Source organism: Pelmatolapia mariae, linkage group LG4 (assembly GCF_036321145.2).
Source record: "Pelmatolapia mariae isolate MD_Pm_ZW linkage group LG4, Pm_UMD_F_2, whole genome shotgun sequence".
In the NCBI taxonomy this organism is placed as follows: domain Eukaryota; kingdom Metazoa; phylum Chordata; class Actinopteri; order Cichliformes; family Cichlidae; genus Pelmatolapia; species Pelmatolapia mariae.
In genome coordinates, this window is record NC_086230.1 from 25051930 (window position 1) to 25077318 (window position 25389).

At 40.5% G+C, this 25389-nt stretch overlaps 1 protein-coding gene across 1 annotated transcript; it reads left to right on the plus strand.

Moving 5' to 3' along the window:
• The first annotated feature begins 775 nt into the window (after positions 1 to 775).
• Positions 776 to 10265, plus strand: raver1 (ribonucleoprotein, PTB-binding 1). Its single transcript, XM_063470733.1, has 14 exons — positions 776 to 1099; positions 2008 to 2074; positions 3194 to 3663; positions 5868 to 6059; positions 7003 to 7123; positions 7211 to 7314; positions 7921 to 8002; positions 8251 to 8453; positions 8592 to 8673; positions 8816 to 8946; positions 9152 to 9223; positions 9335 to 9469; positions 9689 to 9754; positions 9887 to 10265. The coding sequence occupies exons 1-14, from the start codon at positions 776 to 778 to the stop codon at positions 10031 to 10033; spliced, it is 2196 nt and encodes a 731-aa protein (XP_063326803.1). The 3' UTR covers positions 10034 to 10265.
• Positions 10266 to 25389: the final 15124 nt, after the last annotated feature.

Sequence of the window (25389 nt, forward strand, 5' to 3'; positions counted from 1 at the left end):
TAATTAATCAACACACTAACAATAGCCTATTACGAAGATAATGGAATTTAACTAAACAAACCAACCACAAAGATTTCCAAGAATAAAACAGTTACGGATTTTTATTTTTTGTTTGAATTTTTAATGCTTTTGTTTTCAGTTTTGTTATATTTCAGTTTCCAGTGTGGATCTGTTTGTCTCAGTTCAGCTTTTGTTGTTTCAAGTGTCAAGTTTGACTTTTTATTTATTTCAGTATTAGTTTTTGTTTCCCTTTTGTTATTTGTTATTTGTGACACTTTGTAAAGCCAAGTACCTCACAATCATGTGGGCATATTCTCAAGCCTCCTTGCTTTATGAACTGGTAATTCTAAGTAGTAAAATGAGCATATTTAAATTATAAACCATATTTCACTAGTTTATCTTTCAGACATATTTTGTTGGGACAGTTTTGAGAAAATGTACATGCATAAATTAGACTCTTAAATAAATTAGACATGCATTTTTATTGTGCTGTTTATAATTGTCTGTTGTCTTTAAAAAATCTAGATATTTAATACTACATTTTAATTAGATCAATTACCAAAAAAAAAAAAAAGAAAAACATCCGTTATGCACCTTATGCTGAGTAGCAGGGACACTCGTTGCTCCGCCCCCACCCTTCCGATTTACGTTGTAGTCATGGAGAATGCGTTTCCCTCTCGTCCAATCAGAAGCAGCGCTGGGGCCATGTGTGTATTGTTTAAACTGCTCAAATCAGCCAGAGTTTTCAGACCGAAAAAACTTCCAGCACCGAGTCATGGCGGCCGCAGTGTCAGTTAATACAGCTGCCAAAGATGAAAACACAGACTCGGGAAACAGTTTGGCTTCTCGTCCGCTTAATGAAAAATACGACCCCGCCGTGGACCAAGAAAACTGGATTCCCGGGGATCGCCGGTACCCCGAACTCGTGCAGAACGAAGAGGACGCGACGCCCGGACGCGAGTGTCAGCGAAAGGTCGACGAGGACTTGACATCACTGAGCCCCGAAGAAATCGAGAGCCGCTTGGAAAGAACTCGACGGGAGTTTTACAACAGGAGGAAAATTATTATAAAAAACTTGCCCTCTGACGTTAGCAATCAGGTATGAGTAGAAAGTTTTAGGGGGTGAGGGTTTAATTGTTGGTTGATTGATGCTACCCTGTGGCTAGCGCTAGCCTAGCTCCGTTATACCTCCCATGCTATCAATGTTAGCTTCACAGGCATTTAACTTATTAGCTTCACCTTTATTTAGTTTTCTGTGTACTACATCTGCTAGTGGTTTAAAAGCCAAAACGCACAGATTGGTAGTTAAAAACAACGCAAACAGTTCTATAACTGGTTTGAGTTTATGTTGGTTAACTAACATGGCTCGCGTTTACTGACAAGTGGTCAAATAATCAATCGTGGTCATTTGTGGCCTGTGTGACCCACCAGGCCGCTTTGCATTCGTGGTTGAATTTTACGATTTGGCCCGCCGAGCCAAACTGTGGTTCATGACCGGTATATGCGGGTTACATATGCAGTGAGGGTGCTTCATAAGTCCATTTGTTATTAACTCTGCCTGTAATTAACTCTTGATGCTACTTTTTTTTTTTCTTTTTTGGAACGTGCCTGACTCGTGGGGAGCGGTGGGCCTGCGGGCGGTACCATTGTTCACAGAGGGGGGGCTGGGGCAGTAGTGGGAGTTCGAGATGTGAGTTTCTCTATAACAAAAGGTGGAAGGCGTGGGGACAAAACGTTTCAGAAAATGCTAGACAGCATCGCCATTTGTGTGTGAATAGGCAAAAGCTGGGCAGAACAATTTCTCCTACAACAATGAGGGAATCATTCACCTCTCATCCCCCCCAGCAGGTGCACTGATTTTATTTTTTTTCCCCAGTGTATATCAACGAGCTAATTGGCTGAGAGGGGGTTGATTGAAATCTTCAATTAATCAACGACCTCCTAAAGTCAAATATTATTTATGTATTTAAACATCTGCAGTTAATCATTGTCTCTTTCTTTTTACAGGAGGTCCATGAGCTCTTGGGCAGCTATGATCTGAAGTACTGCTTTGTTGACAAGTACAAAGGCACAGGTAGGTCTAACTGCTCAGCCATGTTGGACTGAGCAAGGCAATTTGGCAAGTTTGGCATCTGCAAGTTGGAGGAGGTGGGGATCAGAATGCAGCTGCTCTATTACGCCACTTTAAAATTTAATCTGACAATGAACTCTGTAGCAAACAAAAGTAAATCGGGCTCTCCAGATTTGGAGCGTGCTTAGTTAATGACTTTCAGTGGACATATGAACATGAAAAGGGGTTCAGGAGAAAGCAGCCAGACCTCAATTAAAGACTTTGTTTTTGTGGTGTGCCTTCTCTTGCACTTATCATTATCACACAGTTGCCAATCTCTCTTGTTGGTGACTGTTGATGCTCGCTTGTCGTGGTGTCACGTTACATTGTTGTCAGTTCAAGTGCGATAAGATCAGCGGGCTCCCTGTGTATCTGTGTATGCGTTACCTCACATGCCCCTCGGTGTGATCTGCCACCTTGTCCAGCTAGAGTTGCTTGTTTTTAAATGTATAAAATGTAAAATGTCAGATTAGAATATAAATTAATTAAATATCTCTGCATTCTTGCAGTAATATTTCACTAGAAGATGGGTGATGATCATGATAATAGGCCAGAAAATTGTGTTGTGAGCCAGATGGTATTTTCAGGGTATGCCTGGTATCCAGCAAGCTGTTATGGAAGAAAACCAGTGACATTTAGATGGCTCTTTTTTTATTTTTATTTTTTAATTTTTTTATTTTTTACAATATCGAGTTGGCTGGCAAACTAATTTATTACTTTTTTTTTCATTTTTTTTCCTCATGGCTTTCAGACAAAACTGGAAAAAACTTTTTCACGCCTTCTGTTTCTTTTTCATAACATGGGTAACAAGATGTTGATTTCATTCTTGCTGGGCTGACAGGCATTGTAGTTTAAACAAGGGATAAAGTTGCACCAACACAAAGGATCCTGTGCGCTGATATTGTGCCACCAGAACTGTGTTTTAACAGCCTTGCTAGAGGCAAAAATGTCACAGGCAGGGTTTGCTCCCTGACACCTGCTGAGTACAAATAAATCTGACTTTATGCCACCTGAACAATGTCATTCCCTTGCCTTACACCAATTTGTTTCTCTCTTCTGTTTCCTGTCCCGTGTTACTCAAAGCATTTGTGACCCTACTTAATGGTGAACAAGCACAAAGTGCCATCAAAGAGTTCCACCAGCATGTGTTGCGGGACCGGGAGATCTCTGTGCAGCTGCAGCCGACAGATGCTCTGCTGTGCATCGCCAACCTGCCCCGCGCGTTCACGCAGCAGCAGTTTGAGGAACTGGTGCGCCCCTTCGGCAACCTGGAGCGTTGCTTCCTGGTGTACAGTGCCACCTCGGGGCATTCCAAGGGCTACGGTTTTGTGGAGTACATGAAGAAGGACTCTGCGGCCAGGGCCAAATCGGAGCTCCTGGGGAAGCAGCTGGGCTCACGTATGCTTTACGTCCACTGGACTGAGGTGGGCTCCCTCACATACCCACTGTTGCACTCCAAATGCCTGTGCGTGGACCGCCTGCCTCAGAGCCTGCTGACAGCCCAAGACCTCCGCAGTGCCCTGGCTGACACCCACACGCCAGTTTTCTGCCAGGTCAGATTTTTACTGCACACAAGCCCAATACTCCAAGTGAATGATTTCAGAAGTCTACAGCATACTGATTGCGCACAGCAGGGATCATTAACTTTTTTTGTCATTTCTTTGTGTGGCTATTGTTTTATACAGCAAATGCCCACATTAATAAAAGTTTTGAGTGCTTTAAAAGCTGCCAAAATCCATCACAAAGTTGTAAAATTGTCCCTGAAGGCGTGCAAAATGACTTTAAAGGGCTGCACTACTGAGTCATTCTGTGAAACTGCAATCCATATTTGATCTTTCACCTTTACCCCAGTTTTCCTGTGGCCACTCAAAGTTACTATAGCAATAGCAACTGTTGGTTTCTATGGTGATGACCACCTGACACCCCCAGGTGGTGTCATTCAGCAGGTTTTTCTGGAATGGGAGAGAGCGGTGTCCTTTTGAGCAGGACACACACAGTTGTAGTTTTCTGTTGTTTCCAGACTGAACAGCCATAATAATTAGGAGCCATGTGATGGTTTTAATGGGAAACTGTGATATCACAGCAGATTTATCAAATTCATAAAACCAGACGGTTGCATCACGTTAAGAGAGGAGTACCACTAAAAACGACACAAAGCCATATATAGTGATTGATGTGGTGATTAAAGGGCCTTAAAAGGTAATTAAACACTTTAAGAAACCGATTTTGATCTGGGACTTTAGAGATGCAAATTTCAGTGGGTTATTTGAAATTTGCCAAACCATAAATGAAAGCAAAGGGTGCTGACAAATAGGAGCGTTCCTAATCAAAATTCACTGGGTGAAGTGACCCATAAGTATCCAGGTGGCAGCCATAGTAAGATCTTTTTGAAGCGTCTTAATACTCCAAAAATTTCCAAAGTGCTTCCTTCTCATGTCCTTTCTTGCTACCTTTTAGAATAGGATACACTGAAACTTCCTTTATGAAAAGAAAGGAGGCAACACCATCCCCCGATGAGAACTTTGATGAAAACAATCAACAGGAGTGTCACCTGGTGCAGATACTATAAAATGTTAATTAGAAAAGGGTTTTCCATTTCGTGTCATATCGTGCTAATTTGTTCCTAACTAAGAGACTCTTAAACCAGCAGGTGAACTACAAACATCACACTGCTATGATAAAACTCCTCATCCATTAGTTGCTGCCTTAAGAGCGTATATAGATTTTTAAAAAGGCTTTATAAATCAGGATTGAGAGTCATGTTAAAATAATTATCGTGAGCTGTGTAAAAGCTTCACCCCCATCCAGTTTTTGTGTTGCTTCTATTTTTCTTTATCAATTCACCTTGATCTTTCCTTGACCTAATGATATTTTCCATCCAGGCCTGGGGAAAAGATGTAGATTGTTTCAGCTCAGCAGCAGCCTGAGACACAATTTTGGTGCTGTAGCCATCTTGACAGTTATTTGAAGCTCCTATCTTAATGAATGGGGAAAGATCCATAACTTTTGGTTGAGTGCTCACCAGGTGTATATATATATAAAATTGCTGCTGTTTTTTTTTTTTATTTTTATGAACATGTTCAAGATTTGCCATTCTAATTCACTGCATGGAAACAGTTGGACACGCAATCTTTACGTTTTTGCTACAATAACAAACAAAACCGAGTAGCGATATCTGCCACTACACGGTTGCATGTTTAGCATGTAGCACTTCTCACGTAAATCTCAGCTCAGAATTCACCAAATGCTGCGATGGGTGTTTTGTGAAGCAAGTCTTGCCCCTCAGTAGCAGCCTCCAACACCACCAGGCAGTTAATTTTTAAATAAGTGAGTTTCAGCGATCACCAGGATGTAAAAATTGCATATGTAGAGTCACCACTGCAACCGCGAACATTTAAATTCTGTCAACTTTTCCTGAAAATGAGGTCTTAAAGAGCTTATACTACTGCGTTGCAGAATTCTGAGTGAGTGCTGTTTCTCTCTGTGGTAATCCTGAGTTTTTATTAACAACTATAAATTCCATGATATTTTTTTTCCCATCTTTCTCTCCAAATTTGTGCTAAAATATGTGAACACTGAGGGTGTAAGTGAAAACCACTTGGCTTCCACTCTCTGTGTGTGCATCTTATTCATTGGCTGCAGGGTTTTTTGGGTCTTTTGTTTTTCTCTATATGCTTGAAAAATTGCTGCTTCCTTTTTTTTTTTTTTTTTTTTTTTTTTTTTTTGTCCTCTCAATTTTTCTCTCCTTTCTCCACAGTTGGCTCAGGGACAAGATGGAAGTTTCCGGCGTTTTGCAGTGCTGGAGTTTGCCACTGCAGAGATGGCCGAGGAAGCACAGCGACTCACAGATGGCAGACTGCTGGGTGGGACACATATCAGGGTGTCCTTCTGTGCCCCGGGTCCTCCTGGAAGAAGCATGTTGGCTGCTCTGATTGCTGCGCAAACCATGGTACTGTATTCCAATCTACAGTCTTTGCTTGAGCCCTTAAGACATAACATTGCTGCCTTTGAGTTTAATATACCTGCAGTGATGGAACGAGTTACAAAATGCGTCAGGTTTTCATTTTTCGGTGAGTCTGTGCTTATGTGTGAGAGAGCTGGTCCCACCCTTCACCCAATGCTCCAAGAGAGATGTGTTTTCTGGGCATCATAGAAAAAAAAATGCCTTTGATGTACATGTTACTGTTCAGGGCAGTTGCCAAACTAAGCTTGCCTTTCTTTTTTTCCGTTCATAATGATGCACAGGATCGTGCAGTCGTAACGTTGCCTGTGCCTTTTCCATTAGAGCTGTGCTGTTAATCGAATTATGGAGATGAAACACTGATTATGCTCCCTTTTTTTTCTCTTGTAATATTTCCTGCTTTACTTTCGCTTTTCAGTACATCGCCTTCCTGTGCTGTAAAAGCTGTAATCCACTCCCTGTCAGGCTGGCAGTATTGGTTCAGCTCACCATTTATTAATTTGGATAACAATTAAAGTTTTCTCCAAGTTTAATAAATTTGTTTTTCTGAGTGAAATCATGTGAAATAATCATCATCTCAGTATTAACATAACCCCCCCAATTAAAGTTTTCTCCAAGTTTAATAAATTTGTTTTTCTGAGTGAAATCATGTGAAATAATCATCATCTCAGTATTAACATAACCCCCCCCCCCCCCCCCCCCCCAAACTGCATAATTGAGCAGCCCAACTGCTCAAGTCTGTTGATTTAGTTTCCTTCATTCGTACTAGTGCTGTAGTAAAAATTACGTTACTGGGCACGACTTGGAAGCATTGCAGTTATAACTCTCACAGAGGAGCTGGCTCATCACATTATTTCAGATTAATGGAATTTTTTTTTTGGTTATTTGTTGGTCTTGTTCTGAGTCTTTGCTTTGTTTCCTTCCTCTCAAGGCTGTAAACAGGGGTAAAGGACTCCTCCCCGATCCGACAGCCATGCAGATACTCACAGGCCTCAGCAACCCTGCCGCCCTCAAGATGCTGCTCAACCCACTGACACAGGGACATAAACAAGGTGAGGAGCTGTGAGCTGCTTTTAATCTATGTTTTATTGCTATTATTCATTCTCCTGCGGTGGATCTTAATCTTTGTCTATGCGCAGGCCTCCTCGGTGTGGCCCCCGCCATACCGCCACTGCTTGCCAACCCCGCTCTCACGGCCGCCCTGCTCCAGCTGCTCCTTCAGAACCAGGCCAAGGCTCAGCAGGTACCGCTGCCTTTTCCACCTTTGCTCCGTCATATTCTTCCCTGCTTTTGCTTCCTGCCCGTTTTTGATTCATCCTCTCCTACTCACACAGACTTTGTTCCCCACTCTGTTCTGTCCCTCTTTACCATTAGCAAGCCCTTCTGGGAAATCCTCTTCTGTGGGCTCAGGTGCTGCACAATAAAGAAAACCCTCTAGTGCCTTGTGTGAGTGATAACGGTTTTTATGGTTGGCCATCAGTGTGTGTGTGTGAGTTGGAGCTGAAGTTAGATGGATTCTGGCCATTTCTTCTTTTTATGTGAATGCTGATAGAAAACCTATTGCCTGGGTGGGTAAGCTCTTGCTAGGAAAGTGAGGGGTTTTTTGTGCGTGTATGTGTGGAGTGTTCCTTCGAGTGGTGCTGAGTGATGCGGTAGATGTACTATTATGCTGTGTGCCAGAATTGTAAATGTACATCCTGTAAGGACATAATTGCATATACAGTAAGTAAACTTGCTGAATACATGTGTTTTAAGTTTAGTTCTTCGTCGCCTGTTGTGACTGAACTTTTTCCTTTTTTTTTTTCTTTTTTTTTTTCTTTTTTTTTTTTTTTTCTTTCCTCTTGGTCAGCAGCCGGGACTTATTGGGGAGAATCCTCTGGCCTCTCTGCCTGTCCAGCAGGGAGTCCATCTGCTCGGAGACCTGCCCCAAGGTTTGGCATCAGTCCACTCCAGCCGTGGCTCCTTCAGCCACAGACTGCATGTCTGCTTTTGATGATAAACATCTGCATTGCCATTAGCCTGTCCATCAGGCGTCCTACTCTTTACATTACTTATGTTACCCAAATTAAAACAGGATGCATATTTAATTTTCTCTGAAAAGCTTGAAGGAGAAGATTAAAAATGAAATGTGTGATTGTTGTTGGATTGTCATTTACACTGAAGTCTCTAATCACCATAGGTGGTATTGTCCCTGGACTGGCTCTTCAGACAGATCCTCTACCCCCCTTGAAGCCAGTGCCACGTGGCAGAACTCTTTCAAGGGATCAGGAGTCCCCCACGTCGGCTTGTCCCTTCCCCCAGACCTCCTCTCCGACCCTGCCGGGGATCTCTATGCCCCTGCTGGGTGGCATGATCGGGGCAGATGGCCTCACAGCACAAGGGGTGAGTTCCCAAGTAATTCCCTTTTTAAAATGCCTTCAGTCCTTCAGCTGCTTTTTTTCCCTCTTCATTCTCATTCCTCATTCTGTGCAAGAAATGTAAAAATAAGTCGTCTTTTTTTCTTTTTAAACTTCATGTCAGGTTTCCATACTAGGAGATCCTGCAAAAGATGCAAACCTTCCCCAGAGTCCCTTCCTCAATGTCAGCAACGTGTTTTCCTCAGGTGAGGTGCTGCTTTTTTGCTGTGCTCGCATGAGCAGTTCAGATTTTATCTACTTTTACAGTCTGTTCTTGTTTGCTGCTTCAACTGAGAGATGATGTTGGATACATCAAGGATATATTTGTATACCGTGCATCTCCTCCAGGAGGAAGCTGCAGACCTCACCCTTACAGAAGGCGGCCTACACTGAGTAACGTGTCCAACCAGAGCATCCAACCGAATTACAACCTGCGTTACCAGGATTCCTACAGCCCTGAGTACCCCCCACTCCATCGGGTAACTATGAAGTATTGCTGCTCAGACTCCTGATTTTTAAATGTGTATTCTTTCCACATCAATGGGTCGTGTGTTTTTGTTCTTCCTTGTCTTCCTTCCTCCTCTAGTCATTGTGACCTGTTGAATTTGCTGTATAGCGCTTGGCTGCTCATTTAGTGGTTTTATGACACGATCTGGTCTGATGCCATCTGGTGTCTCTCCTCAGGATCCCCTTGCCCACTTGTATGAACAGCAGGAGAATCTTGATGCCGGGGCCTTGGCAGGATTCGGTCAGCAGGTAGTGCTTTGTCAACTGTTTCAAAGCTGACTTGAGGACATTTGTAGTGTCAGTAAATTAAATGCACGCCTCCCTGTAGTAACATAGCTGTGAACTTGTCTGTCTCTGCAGGCCTCTCATTGCGCTGAATACAGTGAGCGGTTCCCCCCCTACAGTTACCCTCCAAGCCCACCTCTGTCCTCATATTTCAGCTCAGGGTCTGAGAGCTCCTGTAATGGGAGCCTTCCCACCCCCCAGCTCAACAGGGTAAGCAAAAGCTTTGCATTGATTTTTGTTTTTTTGATATATATGAAGGATTGATTATTTGTCAGTGCAAGAATACTGCACTAGAAGGGATTTAAAAAATAAATAAATAAAAATGGTGGAGGGTTAGGTGCCAAGAATAAGTCTGTGTTCAATGATTAATGTTGCACTGTGAGTGCTTGAGTTGAACAAGTCAAATGATGGGTGGTTGTTTGTCTTTAGGCTGTGGGAATGCCTCCTGTGAGCCACACCACCAACTACCCTGCAGGTGTGGAGAATGTTATGAAGGTAATTTATCGGCTTCCATGTTATTGTTTCACATTTTTCTTTTTGAAGTTTCTGTTTTTATTTTAACTCCCCCCCCCCTCCCCCCCCCCCCCCCCCCCCAAAAAAAAAAAAAAATCTTTCTTGTAATTATAGACTCCCATCGGTAGCCAAAAGCGCACGTTCTCCCGGCTGATCCCGTCTCCCGAGCCGAGCCCTGAAGGCGGTTACGTGGGCCAGCACTCCCAAGGCCTCGGCGGTCACTACGCAGACTCCTATCTTAAGCGTAAGCGTATATTCTGAGTACAGCTGTAACGAGTAGCCATTCAGCAGCCAGGATGGAGTAGCATCTCCTCTCCCGTATTCTCCAATGGACTCAGTAACTTGGTGGTCCTCGGATTTATTGTCCCATATGCTCTTGTGAGTGACCTCTGGAGGCTGCAGAGTAGTGCAGTCTGTTTGTCACTCTGTGGAAAAACCTGCATGTTCAATTTTTTTTCTTTTTTGTATATATGATTTTACTGTGTTTTGTACATTTAAGTTTTAAATTTTTATTTGCCTGAACTTCCTGTTGAAAACCTTGTAAATTAAGGAGAAAAAGTGGTTCATTAGTAAATGCAATCTTTTTTTTTTTTCTTTTTTTTTTCTTGAGCTTTTTTTTTTTTTTTTTTTTTTTTAATTCCTGTGAGTGTGGTATATCAGCAGATCTGCAGTTTGGCCAGTTTCAATGGCAACTATCGGCTGCTTTTTTTTTTAAAAAAAAAAAGTGATTTAACATCTCACCAAAGTGACGCTGTCCACAGTTTCAGGCAAAGGGACTTGCATAGTGTAAGAACAAGCTTTAAAGGCTCTTACTTTTTGGGAGAAGAGAAAAAAAAAAAAGCCTACCGTATTCCATGTAAAAAGTTCATGAGTTTATATAATGAGATGGTGTTATGGTGTCTTGTTTTCCCCCTTCCTACCACAGGGTTGTAAATTTTGCTTTATAACATTTCTGGTTTCAAACATTTCCTAATTGTTAACCTGCAGCTTTCCATCCACCAGTGATAGTTGTGTGGTGTTATGAGGCGAAGCTTTTTACCAATCTGGGATGTTTCCTGAGCCTGAACTTTTCCACGTTGTTTTGTCTTTCTAACCACACCCTCCAGCCTGTTTATGGAGTCTGTTCTCTACACTGGTTGTTGAGTGATGCACTTGGAGGGCACAGGTCATGATGTGTTCTCACCTGTATAAAAATGCCATCTCAAGTCCCCTCTCACTCATGTATGTCCAGGAGTCGACGTATTTTCTGTGTTTATGTGAGTTCTGTGTTGCCATGTTTACATTTTTGAATGTTTTATAAAACCGTGAACGCTGCCCCACCCCTTGAAGGGTGGGGGCAGGTGCACATAGCGCTGCATGCCATCTCTCCAGCTGCCAGCAGATCGTGCATGAATACAGGAGCGGTTCGGTGTCCTCAGTGAGGGGCTCAACTGTGAGTTGAACCGGCTTCTACCGACGAGCACACGGCAGCTGGAACGATGGACAGAGCCTCTGTTTAGTTTTCAGATGATATTGGGGGTTCAGTATGTCTTTGGAGATACTGCTGGAAGCTTGTGGCAGGTGATTGGTCAGTGACATGATTGTTCTTGTATTAATATTTTTATTTAATTTTTTAAAAGAATTATCTGGTTGACGGTTTGATTGTGAAAACCCATTACCTCTGACTTCTGCTAGGAAATGCAGCTACACTTGAGCCTTAACTGTGTTTTCTGTGATCTCATCCTGCCCTGTGTTGGCTTCCATCTACATTTACAATTTGTGTTTATTTGCTGTGTAAATAGTTAAAGATTCCCTTCCTCCCTTTTCTTGAGTCCAAAAACACTTGTTTTCCTTAATGACACCTGCCTCTGGTTCTGGTGTTTTTTGAATATTTGCTGCTCAGTGTTTCTTTTTTCTTTTTTCTTTTTTTTTTTGGGAAGTGAGCAGAGTGGCAACACAGCAGACCGCTCATGTTGTGTATGGACCAAGAGATGCAGCTGTACTGTATGATCATCACTCATTTTGATTGGATTTTTTTTTTTTTTTTTTTTTTTTAAACTGCTGTCCTCTCATCTGTACCACCATGATTGTCTCTGTATGCGTGTGTGTGTGTGTGTGTGTGTGTGTGTGATGTGCGCAAGTAAATGTTATTTAAACCCACCACTTTCTCTGAACTCTTTTTGAATTGTCTAAATGTGAAGCCTTACTTGGATCGAATGGCTGTCTATGTTTTGCTCTTACGTTTAACCTCATAGGCTAGACCTCCATTAGTTCAGCTTCAGCGTTTTAATGTAGCTGTCATTCACAGCTTAATTTTAGAGCTAGTTTTAATGAAACTTCTACCCTATAATCCAGAAATCTTGATTATAGAATGCACCTGATAATTGTTGTGTAGGGGCTGTTAATATAAATTTACTATTAGAATACAGTTTTATTTAGGCTTTCATAAACAGACGTGTCACCTAAGAAATCTTGGGACTTTTGCTGAATATAAAGAATTTTCAAAAGGGGTACAGCATTTGGTATCTATTGGTGACAAGATGGGTTTTTAAAGTTATGTCTTCCCCCATGAGGTATTTGGGCTTTCTTACTGTTTGCGTTAGTTGTGCTAAAAGGTCAAAGGTGCCCCACGGACATTTAATACATCCATCTGTCACCCAAACGCATACGCTCAGCTCCCGTATGGTAAGAGACTTCTGACAGGACTATCTTCAAACACCTGTGGGCAGTTATTTTCTCATCTTAAAGCCATAAAAAGTGCATGTGTAGAAACGACCAGTCAAATTTCATAAAAATGATGACCTAAAAGGAGTCTCTAAGAAAAGCTTCTCTCCCTTGGAAGTTTTTCTTCTACCGCTGTTGGACTGTTCCTTAGATTTTAGTTCTGGAGCTGCGGTTGAATAGTCCAAAAATGACAACGTGCCTCTTTCGCCTCATGCTTTTTTTTTTTTCTCTCCTGAAGCTCAGTGAAAAATATCACAAGGTCAAGGAAAGGTGTGACGACGAATTATAAGGACTCAAGAAAAGGGAAGCATTGTGTGCAGAGAGGTCATCAAAACCGCTGATTAAAAATGTTGTTATAAAGGTTGGAATTTAACAAAAAACAAAACTCGCATCAATCAAATCAATCTCTTAATTTTTCCTGCTGCAGAGATGATCCAGGAAAAGTTGTTTAAAATTTTGTATTTTCTGATAGGTTTTTTTGTTTTTTTTTTGTTTTTTAAATTTCATTTTGACCTTTTTTTTTAACTTTTGAATTCAGTTTAGTTTCATTATTTCCAGACAAGATTTTCTTATTTCAGTTTAGTTTTTGTTTGGCTTTTTGAAAGCAGTTGACTGAGCCAGAGTCTAAATAAACACGTCTATCAATGACTCATCAGGCAAGTTGTCACCAAACCAACAGATATTAAAACTAACGATCTTTCCTCTACATTTTTATTTTATTTTGGTTTTTGAAATCCATAAAATTGTTTCTTCAGAAGTCTACTTTAAAAAAAATGCAACAACAAATATAAGTAATGCAAAGTGAATCATGGCAAACCTTAAACACATTGACGTGGATTCAGAGTTTCTATAAATCTACGTTCTTCATCAAAACAAGGAGCAGATTTCATTACAGCGGTGTGATGTTCAGAGTCATTGACACTTCAGAACACATCAGCAGGTTATTCACACGAAATGGAAAATAGAAATACACATTTGCACCCCTGTGATGGCTGCACCTGCAGACACGCAGCTAACAAGTCGGTAACCCCATGAGCCAACACTTACACAGCAATTTTAGAGTGATCTTAATTCCATAAATATCACACACAGACACATAAATCAACAAAATTCTTGAGTTTGCATGTCATAGCAAGATTTATTTGGCATTGTTGAAGTACATTGTGCGCAATACAAATACGTAGATTTAGTTCAGTTTCATATGTTCAGCTCTGTTAAATTCTCTTATTTTATTCATTATTAATTTCTTTCTCTGGTTTTGCCAGTGCTGGAGCGTCCGTTTGGCTGCTGAGGCCTGCTGGCATCACGGGGAGCAAAAGATGTGCTCTTGAAGGCAGCTTTACATACAGGAAGTGCTAACTGGGCCATGCCAAACACTGCTTATAGTCAGAGGCATGATTAAGTCATTCATCTTAAATATGTTGTCTGTTTTAACTCCCGAGTTGGTATTTGGTTATGTTTGGATTTGGTTATTATTCATTTAAAGTAATTATTAAACTGACTATTGGTTTTGTTTCTTCAATATTAAATCATTTGTTAGTATTTGCTCCCTCTTGTGTGTAAAACTGGTTTGATAAGCCAGTAGTTTAGTCCCTTTTGTCAGCTTAGTTTTTGGATCTGTTGAGTGGTTAGGTTTCTTTTCCTGTTGACTTTATTATTTTAGCTCTGTTCAAAAGGGCCCGGTATTATTAGATGACTTTTGTATAACTTATTCTTTGCATTTTTGGATCATTAAAACCCGTTTTTTCTCAAAATTGTCCTCATGCGTAACCGTCTCAGTCCCTCACAGTCACGTTGCCAGGTTTGTTGCTTGTTTTCATGGATGGTGCATTGCTGTGAATTGGATGGTCTAATTATTTTCTTTCATAAAGAATGGTTCACTATATCCTGTTAAATGGAGTGAATAAGCTTTCTTTTGTATTTAGAGAATTCAACTAGCTCTTATTATGACTGTTATGCAGATACTTCTGGGTCACTTCACTCTGGAACGCTCCTAAGCTAAACTATTTGACTCCACTCCAGCATTGTTTGAGTGCCCTTTCCCTCTTGAAACTTGACACTGAAAGTGATTCACGGCGACCATAGACCATAGAAAGTCCATCATATTTGGCAACTTCAATCAACTACGGGCAAAATAACTGCTGGTGACGTCAATTGAGCAGAACCCACTGTAAACTTTCAGGCAAGTGACTAAAGAGACGATGAGTGAAGAACAATACTAAGTTTATTTGTTAGAGGATCACCTAGGCGACCGGAGTTTGGAATGTCCACAAGTTTCCAGCTATCAACTTAAAAGCGATGAGTCAATCGCTGCCAGTGTGCACGTAGCTTTATGGTTTATTCATGGCAAACACAGCATTAAGAGACACATGCCAAAGCAAAATTGTATTTTGTGCCACTTGATTGCATACGGTGTCTATGCAAAAATGCATATTGACACTAGGAACTATATTTGCATGAATAACCTGAGGTCATCACGAGTGAACACGGTATTATAATCATCTGGTAAAATTGCAAAACAAGACATAAGTAACCGAGTGGTGTCAGTTGCTAGTCTTATTGAATTTAACACGATATTCATTTTGTAAATTTTGGTCACTGGGCATTCGAATGAAAAAGGAGGATATGTTTTTAAAAAGGGTTTAGGTTAGGGCAGGTCTACACAGTGATTATCCTCTTTTATATCCGTTTCTCAGTCAGATCCACCTCTCGATCATCATATCCAATTCCAAAATGGCAAGATAGCGACAGCTTGAGCCTTCATAAACATACCTCACTAACCAATGGGTGACATCACATTGGCTATGTCCACCTTCTATTTACAGTCTGTGTTTGCCAGTGAATTAGATTAGTTCAGCGTTAGAAATTTAACATTTTGACTTTGACATATGAGCATTTACATTACAGCTGCTTCCCAGACCACCTTGGGATGCAGCTTATGTGCTTGAGCATCAGTACACCTTGTTGCTAGCCAGAGTAAACATTAGTGCCAACCTTATTTCAAACTAAACTAAAAATCTCATAAGCCAACTTACATGCTCGAGATTTAAGAGAGAAAAGGTTAAGAACTCCTTCACAGTTCTAAGCACCATGAATTGACATACTGGTTATATTTCATCCCAGTTATATTTAAGTAATGAACCAGAACCTAGAAGTGCGTCGTTTCAATCAGCAGTGATTACACACACAGCCAGCTGATGTTTTGCTTCATTGGCTCAGTAATCAACCGTAAAGACTGCGCGTCTGCACACAGATTTTGAGGAATGGGTGTGGTAGACAGAAAACACGGAGCAAACAAAAAGAAACATGCTTCAAAGCATCTGGAAATCTTCAAAAAAACCTCTCTTTGTTTGTTGCCTTCTCTCACATGGGAAAAAACAAGGCTTTTAACCTTAACTCGTATCTTATGATGTATACAATCCTTAATAACTGATAACCAAACCCGCCTCAGCTGTTATCACTAAGGTGCCTTTGCCCTTTGCCGTGAATCTCATTTACATCGTGTTATCGGGGAGATACAGGGCCGCTTCTAATGTGCTCTATCAGTGCTGTATTGCTGTGAATGTGACCTGTATGAATGTTAAGCAGGTTGCTGCCAGGAGGATAATTTGTGCTCCCTGGATGGATAATTACTGAACAACAAACAGGTTGTCAAAAACTAAAAACAACTGAAGAAATGTGTCAAACTGAGATCTGATTAGACAGCTTCATACTAAAAGGGGACCTATTATGCTCATTTCCAACACCATAGTCTTATAGTTAAACTCTATTAGATTAGGCTGGCATGAATCACAGTCCAATATAATCCTTATTCATCTCATACTGGGCCTTGGTGCAGCTCCTCTAATTTCATCTGCTGTCTGAAACAAGCTGGTTTAGCACCCTTCAAGCTAAATTTTGCATGATTGGTTGCTCCTCGCACAGGGGGTTTGAACAGCAGGAAGATGACACATAAAGAAACATCACAGAGAACCAAAAGTAGCAAACCAAAGACAGCCAAATTCAGTGCTTTTTAGCACTCAGGAATTACCTGTACATACACTGACCTCATTATTTGAAACTCTGGCCATTTTCTAATATGAGCATCCAACGCTGTAACAATATAGCTCATTGGACACCTTCCTAGTAGCAGTTTGCTTTCCAGAGCTGCCTTAATTCCATGCTTTCATGTTTTTTATACCAAATTATGACACTACTATCCGAGACTCATCAGACCAGGCAATGTTGTTCCAATCTTCTCTTGTCCTATTATAGTGAGTCTATGTAAACTGAAGCCTTGGTTTTAGTTTAACATGTCGTGCATTCAGCGATGAATCTACCTTGGTTATAATGTGTGATTGTTTGAATTACTGTTGCCTTCTTATCAGCTCGAAGCTGCCGGTTATTCTCCCCTAACCTCTGATACCAAACAGGCATTTTCACCAAGCGAACTGCTGCTGTATATTTTCTCTTTTTCAAACCATTCTCTGTAAACCCTGGAGATGGATGTGCAGGAAAATCCCAGGAGATCAGCAGTTTCTGAAACACTCAGACCTGCCTGTCTGGCACCAAAAACCATGCTGCATTCAAGGTCACTTAAATCATAGAGCTTTTTTTCCCCAATTCTGTTGCACAATTTGAACTTCTGCAGGTTGTTTTGACCATGTCTATATGCCCGAATGCACTGAGTTGCTGTCATATGATTGGTTGATTAGATATTTTGCATTAACAAGGTGTACCACCAAGGTGGACGGTGAGTGTGTATGTAACAGAAGTCAGGAAAAGCAGGTGATGAATAAAGGAACAACTTGAAATGTCAGACGTGTTTTGTAGGCCCGGGTTCCTCAGAATACTCACAAAGTGATGGCAGGTCAATATAAATCTTATCAGGCAGAAATGAAAAGCTCGAAGTCGTCCACCCAGTTGATTGGTTGTGTGGCGCTGCAAAAGCCCTTTGCATTGAAGTCCCTCACCCTTCAGACTGAGGTGCTAAGAGGCAAGAGGTGGTTCTTTTTCTCTCAGCAGCCATCAGCATGAAAGGTTTTGATTAGCTGTTTTTCTGGTGGTCCCACTGAGCCTGGAGGAGTAGAGCTGTTGATGGAGCACTCCTCTGACGGGTAAAAACACAGTTAGATATAAAAACCTTTTTTTTCCTTTTACCAATGATATTGTTCATGACACTTCCCAGAGAGAGAGGGGTTTTTTTTGTAGACACTGGATCTGTCATGGCATGTCACTTAAATAAGACTGAGGAAGAAATACTGCTGTTTTTATCATCAATCTGTAAGGGACAATGGGGTAGTTTTCCACCACTATTGTGCTCCCCTCCTCCAGCCTCTGGGTTTATTTCTGCGATATTTATCTGTAATGCTTCTGGCGCCGCTGAATTGCATTTCTCATACCTGCAGCCAGTCTACCCAGAGTTCTCAGAGGGATCCGCTGAGGCTCGGTGGACGCTGTGTCAGACACATTTAGATTTCTGCCTTTCATATTTCCACCCACACAGCTACCCTGCACAGTTGCTGGTGAATGCTGGTGAATGCTGCTGAAACCTGCGATTTTCCCAAATACATACAAGAAGGAGAGAGAGCTCTGAAGACAGACCAAAAGCAGCATCATTTCTAACAAATCGCAAAGATGAAAATAATGAAAAAGTTATATATGACTGCTGTAGAACCAAAAACGTAACTGCTGTCTCATTATATTGCCAGTGTTCATTAAATAAGGGTTTTTCAGTGATTGCATTTAAATGTACATTGTAATCTACTTGTGAAAAAATGCATTAAATTCACATTTACAGTGTCTTTTTTTTCCTGCTTTATTCAAGATACCAGCAGCAAAGTGTAATAAAATAGGGTCTGTCACAGGAGCTGTTTATAGCAGGATTAGTCATAGAAAGCAGCCCACTCCCCCCACCCCCCCACAACATTCAGTCTATAAAGCACAAGAACACATCAGTAGACCAGCAGAAAGCGACTAGAACAGGGGGAAACCCATTCAGTTTGAATGTTGCTCGTGCTTATACAGCCAAACAAGATTACCATATAGAAGATGTTTTAAAGTGCAAACACACACCCTTATCCCCTCTGACATAAGCTCAGGTATTGTTATGCTCTTCATTTTCATCTTCCCCATTCTGTCCTCTATGTAACTCTATATTATCGCAGCACTACACAATTAGATAACCACTTCAGGTTATGGGAAATAAAAGCTGTGTTCCCGGTGCTGTGTTATTGTCTCGAAACAACACACTTGATTTAAAAAAAAAAAAAAATGAACAGATACTCCAAAACAAAAACGCTTCATTTTTATTTTTCTTGGACTTATAAGTAGTCAGGCTCATTTTTTGGTTCAGAGATACTTCAGATTGCTTTTTATTAAACTTCTCCAGTGCATAAAAGTGATTCAGACATTGGCTAAAAACTCATTTATTCAAGAAGTATTGCCTGTCCTCTCTCCTCTCGTTGAATCATATACCATATCCCATAACGTGCTCCTCAACATTAATGGCTTACGCTTTTATCTCAAGCACAGCTTTCCTTTATCTTATTTTTTTCAAGCCACCATTAGTCTCTTACATTTTCACACCTGAACTATGAGATATTGTTAGAACACTGTATCTCTGACCACTGCAGTCTCCATTTCTCTACAGCCGAAGTGTATTTTTCCATTCAACCCATTAACACCATTGAAATTATTCATAATTTCCTAATTCAAAAGCAGCATGTCTTTAAAGGCTTAATCTAAAATTTAAAACACAGGACTGTTTGACATTTTTTAAACACCTTATAAAGACTGACACCGGATAATGACTAGATGCATGCTGCTAGTGTTTACTGGTGCTTTTAAATGCTTATTTCTGGCTACTTGAAAACCATTTTTCTTACCTGCCCTTATCTTTGTGTGCATGAATAATTTATGTGCTTATAAAAACATCATTTGCACCTTTTCCTTGGTAACCATGAATAATATATTGGACAGCAGTGACCGGGAAAGTGCATTCATGGAACATGTATGTGTGAAGAAATTTTTTTTTCTACGGTAGCGCCACAAGGGGTCACTTTGAGAGAGGGGTCTCTCGGAGGTCACTGACTGGTGATGACTTACTGTTAGGGCATATGTGTAAGGACGTAATGATTCAGTGCCTGTCTGGAGATATCACAGGTAGACAAAGCTCCAGTTTATTTAATCACAGGAGAAAGACTTTGCATGGTTAGCGTGCCTTCTTTACCCGGTAAGATCTCCTACCAACAGCTAGATCAGTAATTTGCTGGAAAATGACAGAATTTTCTTTTTAGTTTTACATCTGCGCCTCACCACAGTGGATTTTAAATTACAGACTCCCCCATTTTAAGAGACTCCTCCAAATTGAAGGGGCAAACCAACATCATTTTAAATTTAAGGACTGTTTTTCAATATTTGGAAATCTTCTGCAAAGATTGCCTGACGTCTAGAACTCACAAAAGTCACCAAACGCTGTGTTTTTTTGCCTTGCTGCTTGTTTGTGTATCTTTCTGCATTCATTTTTGTATTTAATGACTGGAAAGCATATTATGTTGGACTGAGATTGACTTGTAACAGACTTGTCCACTGAAGAACATCCCATTTCTTTTCCTTGAGAAATTCTTGGGTTGCTTTTGCAGTATGCTTTGGGGTCATTATCCATTTGCACTGTGAAGCTCTATCCAATCAGTTGTTCACCATTTGTCTGCATCGGAGCAGAGAGTGTAACCAGTTAACAATATGAACCTGAAGCTACAGTTTAACTCAGCGGTCCCCAATCCCCGGGCCACGGACCGTTTGGTACTGGATGTAAAATTTATGGTTTTCAGGGGTTATATCAGTTTTTATCGTTATTTTTTAATCGTTTTTATCGTTAACTCAGTTTCCCTGGGTATTTTTCCATGTGTTATGAATAGATCTTCTTTTTTTGGTACCTGTCCTGGTTTTATTTTTGTTGTATTTATCCGCGACACTTTTCGAAACATCAACAGGTAGAAACGAGGGCTACAAGCGTGATTGGTGTTTGTTACCTGTTCAAATTGAGGGTCTAAGTGCTGGGCTGAGGTCATCATACACTCAGATTTACCATCACTCTGGGTCCTGGGTTAGATTTGCGTTAGTATGTTAGCATGCTGTCTGTCCGGATGCTTGCAAAGAGCTGAAGTTGTGTTAGCATAATGCAGTTGTTTCTGTCCTACATGCAGTTTTCACTTCATCATTGCACTCCTGTCCCTTTGATCAATGCAAAATAACTCCTCAACAGCTCCACCATTTTCCTTCTGCCACACATGAACTGAAATCAGCTCATTGTAGCGCAAGTGCAAACATGTTTGTGTGACTCGCAGATAACCGAAGAACCTTTTAAGCCCAATAAATGGTATAATTGTAACTGTAATGCAATTACTGAATTTATTACATTACTGGGTTACTGAAAAATGTAATGTCATTACAGTGCATTACACCCAATGCACTGCTGACAATGATGTCCCTGCCTCTTCGAGAGTGTTCTTGACTTTGCTAGATGTTGTTAAATTGTTTTTATTGACCATGGAAATAATTCTGTCGTTATTAATTTTAGTTGTGTTCTGTTCTCTTTCAGGACTTTTAGAGTTGTTGTTGAGCTGGCCAGTGCCTTCCTGGGGTGGGGGGGTGGGGGGGTGGGGGGGTTCAGTGTAATGATGCACTGCCTCACTTACACTGCATCTCATTGGGCTTCATATTTAAAATCAAAATGAAAGCTATAAAATTTAAATTCAACACTTGAACATGACTCCAGATCTTTTACCGTCTTCATTTACAAAGAAATAACAAGGGAACAAGCTTCACTCAGTCATGAAACTGCTTGCCAGTCAGCTGTCTAATTAATTTGAAGTCTCTAAAAATGGGGGACTGTGTATAAAAAGGAAGCTAAGCTATGGATGATTTGTAATCATTCATCTACCTGCTTCCTGGGGGTTTGTCTGCCAGTATATGCTTCAATTTTGTTTTCCCATGCTATCAAACTCAATTCTGACATCATTACTCTAGTCCAATCATTTTTTTGTTGGACTCACGGGAGCCAACCTGCCTCCAATCTGTGTATTTTAAATCTCAGTGCTCTTCTGGCACCACTAATGTCTAGACTCTGGGCGGATCTGCCCTAACACCGATCGCTGCAGAGATCACATAATGCTGTGATGGATCATCAAAGTCTAATCACCAAATAGCTTAATTGAAATCCGTTTTTCAATAAATCACTTTCATTTTTTTTTCTCCAATTGATCCTTTGCTGTAATTCCTAAACAATTAATTCAAAAGTTTAGTAAAATAACTTAAATTAAAGCTGAAAGTCTGTAGGTCAATAACATATTGATTTACAAAGGCCACCTAGAAATACCTCCCAAAATTCAAGATTCAACTTTTTACTCAGCCCCACAAATACAATTATTCAATAAGACTTTACATTTCTTTTAGACCCAAAAAGAAATGATGCAACATGTAGAAGTGCAACCTTAATGTGACAATAAATACAACACAGCAGAAACAACTCCCACAGTAATAGAACCAGCAGCTGTTAGATTTTAGTATGAAGTGACTTTGTGATAGTTTAGTGTAACTAGTGCAATGTAAATATGACAGAATTCAACATGGATTATTATGAGATGAAAATGTAAAACAACTAGCACCAGTTTAAAGTTGTGGTGCATGGTAAACACATCAGAATGTACACCTACTGAAATAAATTAGCGAGTAGATTTATGACACACTGCTCTGTGACACTCAACACAAAAAGGTTCAGACATTTTTCATAGTGCGTGTTAACACAGTAATTGGACTACATACTAAACTTAAAAGACGGAAACAATGTATTGATCCAATACCAATACCAGTGCTGGCATCAATACTGTCGATGTTTGGATCAATCGGTCCACCTCTAGCGTCCTATTCTCTGTCCAAGGTCTTCACGTGGTGAGTTGTGCTACTTTACTTTACACATCTAGTTTGTTTAGATTGTTATATATTAGGCACAAAACTTAACACAGTTTAAGAAGTTTTTTTAAAATGTTTTCTCTGTTGTACAGTAAACATTGTCATTATTTTTCTTTTGGTAAATCATTGCTGAAATGAGGCCTACATGGTAAAAAAAAAAAAGTCATTATACAGATGCTAATACAGAGAAGAGCTCAATGTCTTTCATTTATTGGGAAAGCAAACTACACATGATTACAATTGCTACAAATAGAATATCAATTTAGTCAAAGCTGATAAAAACTTTGTTGATGTTGCCCCAAAAGTTAGTTTTCAGAAGGCCCCCTCCACTCCTACCATTATTTTTTGCTTTTGAATTCTCCCACAGACTTTTGAGTGTATGAGTGCCATATCTCTATCCATCTGTATAATATCTCCGGCGGTTTTGCCAGAATATTAGCTCCACCATTCACACAAGCAACAGGATAAAATCCAGACCGACTGTGTCAGGCATTTAAGTTGACATGCACCTCGGTTGGGTAACTTGCAATGCATGTGCGGCAATGTTAAAGTAAACAGCAAATGCTACCCTTCACAGTCCAATTAAAATCTTTTAATCACCCCAAATTTAAAGATGCTGTAATTGCATCCCATCATTCCCTCCATTCACTTTAGAAAAAGAGGAACATTTTCATTGTTGTCCATCCTATTTTAATTCTTTTTATTATATTATCCCTCTGTTCAGCACTTTGGCCAACACTTGATGTCTTTTAAATGTGCTATATAAATAAAGATGACTTGACTTGACTTGCCTATTAGTCCAAATACTCATACAAAGATGGCATCCTTGTAACATGTACGCAGACTAATGTGGGATACACATGAAGGACTTTCAGCATGGGATGTGGCTTTATTGCTGTAGGCTACTCTCCACAGGTTAGTTAGCTGTAATAAGCTTTTCTGTGTAGGACATCTGTTCACGAGTAAACCTGCTCTCACAAGATTTCCACACCAGTATGAAGCATGGTCTTTCTGACGCTCCAGTCACCACTAAAGAGCCTGAATGTCATTAGCAGGAGCTCTTAGTAGCTCTAAAATCTAGTTATCACGTCATTCGAGGTCTCAGTAGTCCCCAGCTTGTCCCTAAAGTGAGACACTGCCTCTCCTCCCTCACACAGCATTAAATCTTTCCCTCCTCTGCATTCAGCTGGATGGACATTTCAGTCAAATCTCATTGATTTGGAGTGAAAAAAAAAGCACTTGCTAAGTGAAAATGAAGCGAGAAGTTTTGTCTTATGCTGCTGCTGCTGCTTTTGTGCACATCTCTCACTTATGAATGACTGTGCTTTTTTTTATGTTGTTCAAAGTGCGGAGGATTGTTGCAGCTCTACTCCAACGTTAGCTTTGAATCAGCATGAGTGCGCGAGCCTTTACACAAATGAATGCAGCACGGACAAGAGGACAATCAGCCTCCGCCGCTGCACCTCCACAGAAAAAGACAACCTCAAGTTATTTCAGGAATCATTTCAACACTTGGTATAAATGGCCCGACAGTGTTCTGAAACACTGTTACATATCACTGCAGGTAGACCAGGTCTGAGCTACCTTTCATCCCATCTGCTGATCTCTTTCTCACACACAGCTGCATTCCAGCACGTTCCGCTTGCTTTCCATCAGCCTACATATGTGTAAACACAAACCCAGACACACACATGCAGGCACACGCATATTTGCAGTCAGAGTATTGCTCACTGTCAGAAAAGAGGTGTGAATTAATATTTCATGGCCCTCCACTGGCAGAAATTCAATCCATTTCCCAGCATTCCCATATGCTCGATGTGTAGACTCCATGCGGACCAGAGGTCATACAGACTGAAGATGGTCTTTCTCCCGGACACACAGAGTTCATTGCCTCCTCTAATTGGCCCAAAACCGATAAACTGCCCTCAAGTTCATTTTAAGCACATGCCTACATCCTGTGCACATGCACCAACATTAAAATCAAAACAGAAGAAATGCATTACGCGCTCTACATTCCCACAGACTGCACAACCAGCCGACGCACTGACTAAATAAGAATGCATGGCATTTCAATTATTCCTCACAATCTGAATATATATATAACACGGACAGCCATTTGGCGAGGCTGGTCATAATAAATCAGATGGGCGCTAAATGAAGTGTGCAGCTGACGCAAGCAAGAGGAGAATTCTTTTCTCCACGCCACAATGGAGAGCTCCAGGCTGCACTGTGGTCTGTGGTCATTGTGTGATCCAATTTATCCCCCTCTCATGACTTTTTTAAATTTTGAGAACTTTGAAAAAAAAAGAAGAATAATGATCTGACACAGTAGTTCCATTTTTAGGCTCTTTAGTTTCTTTTTACTTTATTTTGTATTCAAATATTACTGACGTCTGAAATGTCATTCTCAAAGGGTGCAATGAAAATATGCCAGCAACCCAATGAAAAATATTAACCTGGCCATATTTCCATGGAGTGCCTGCCTTTTTCAAAATGTATGTATTTATTTTCTTCTCAGAGCGCTGGACAGATGAAGGTCATGCAGCTAAAGTCCTACGAATGTATTAAAAGTCAAAAGAACTGTGTTTTTCCTTCGTATTTGGCCAAGGCCTTCAAGATTAAATTAAAGGGAGTTTCTTTTGTCAGCATGCAGGAATTTAAATCAGGACTCCTGGAGTCCTCTGCGCGCTCATTTGCATTCTGATGAAGCGAATGAATCACACGTTAAATTGTGCTGAAACTTGTTTTTCAGGGAGGAATTCCGAAATGGGTATTTCAAATCGACTGCAAAAATTTACATTTTATTTTGAAAGGTGTTTCCCAGATAAACAATCCTCTAATCTGTGATTCTGATAAGCAGTCTGAAGTTGCTCTTTTCTGAACCCTTCCTGACAAACAACATTTTAATTACCATTTTCCGGCACATGTTTTTTCACGTAGTATTTCTGGATCCAGTTACAACC

Excerpts from the sequence above, each read along its gene's own strand:
- raver1 (XM_063470733.1), top strand. The coding sequence starts at position 776 with ATGGCGGCCGCAGTGTCAGTTAATACAGCTGCCAAAGATGAAAACACA. Across the intron at positions 2,075-3,193 it reads TGACAAGTACAAAGGCACAG|CATTTGTGACCCTACTTAAT; the intron begins GTAGGTCTAACT and ends TGTTACTCAAAG. Across the intron at positions 8,947-9,151 it reads AGTACCCCCCACTCCATCGG|GATCCCCTTGCCCACTTGTA; the intron begins GTAACTATGAAG and ends GTCTCTCCTCAG.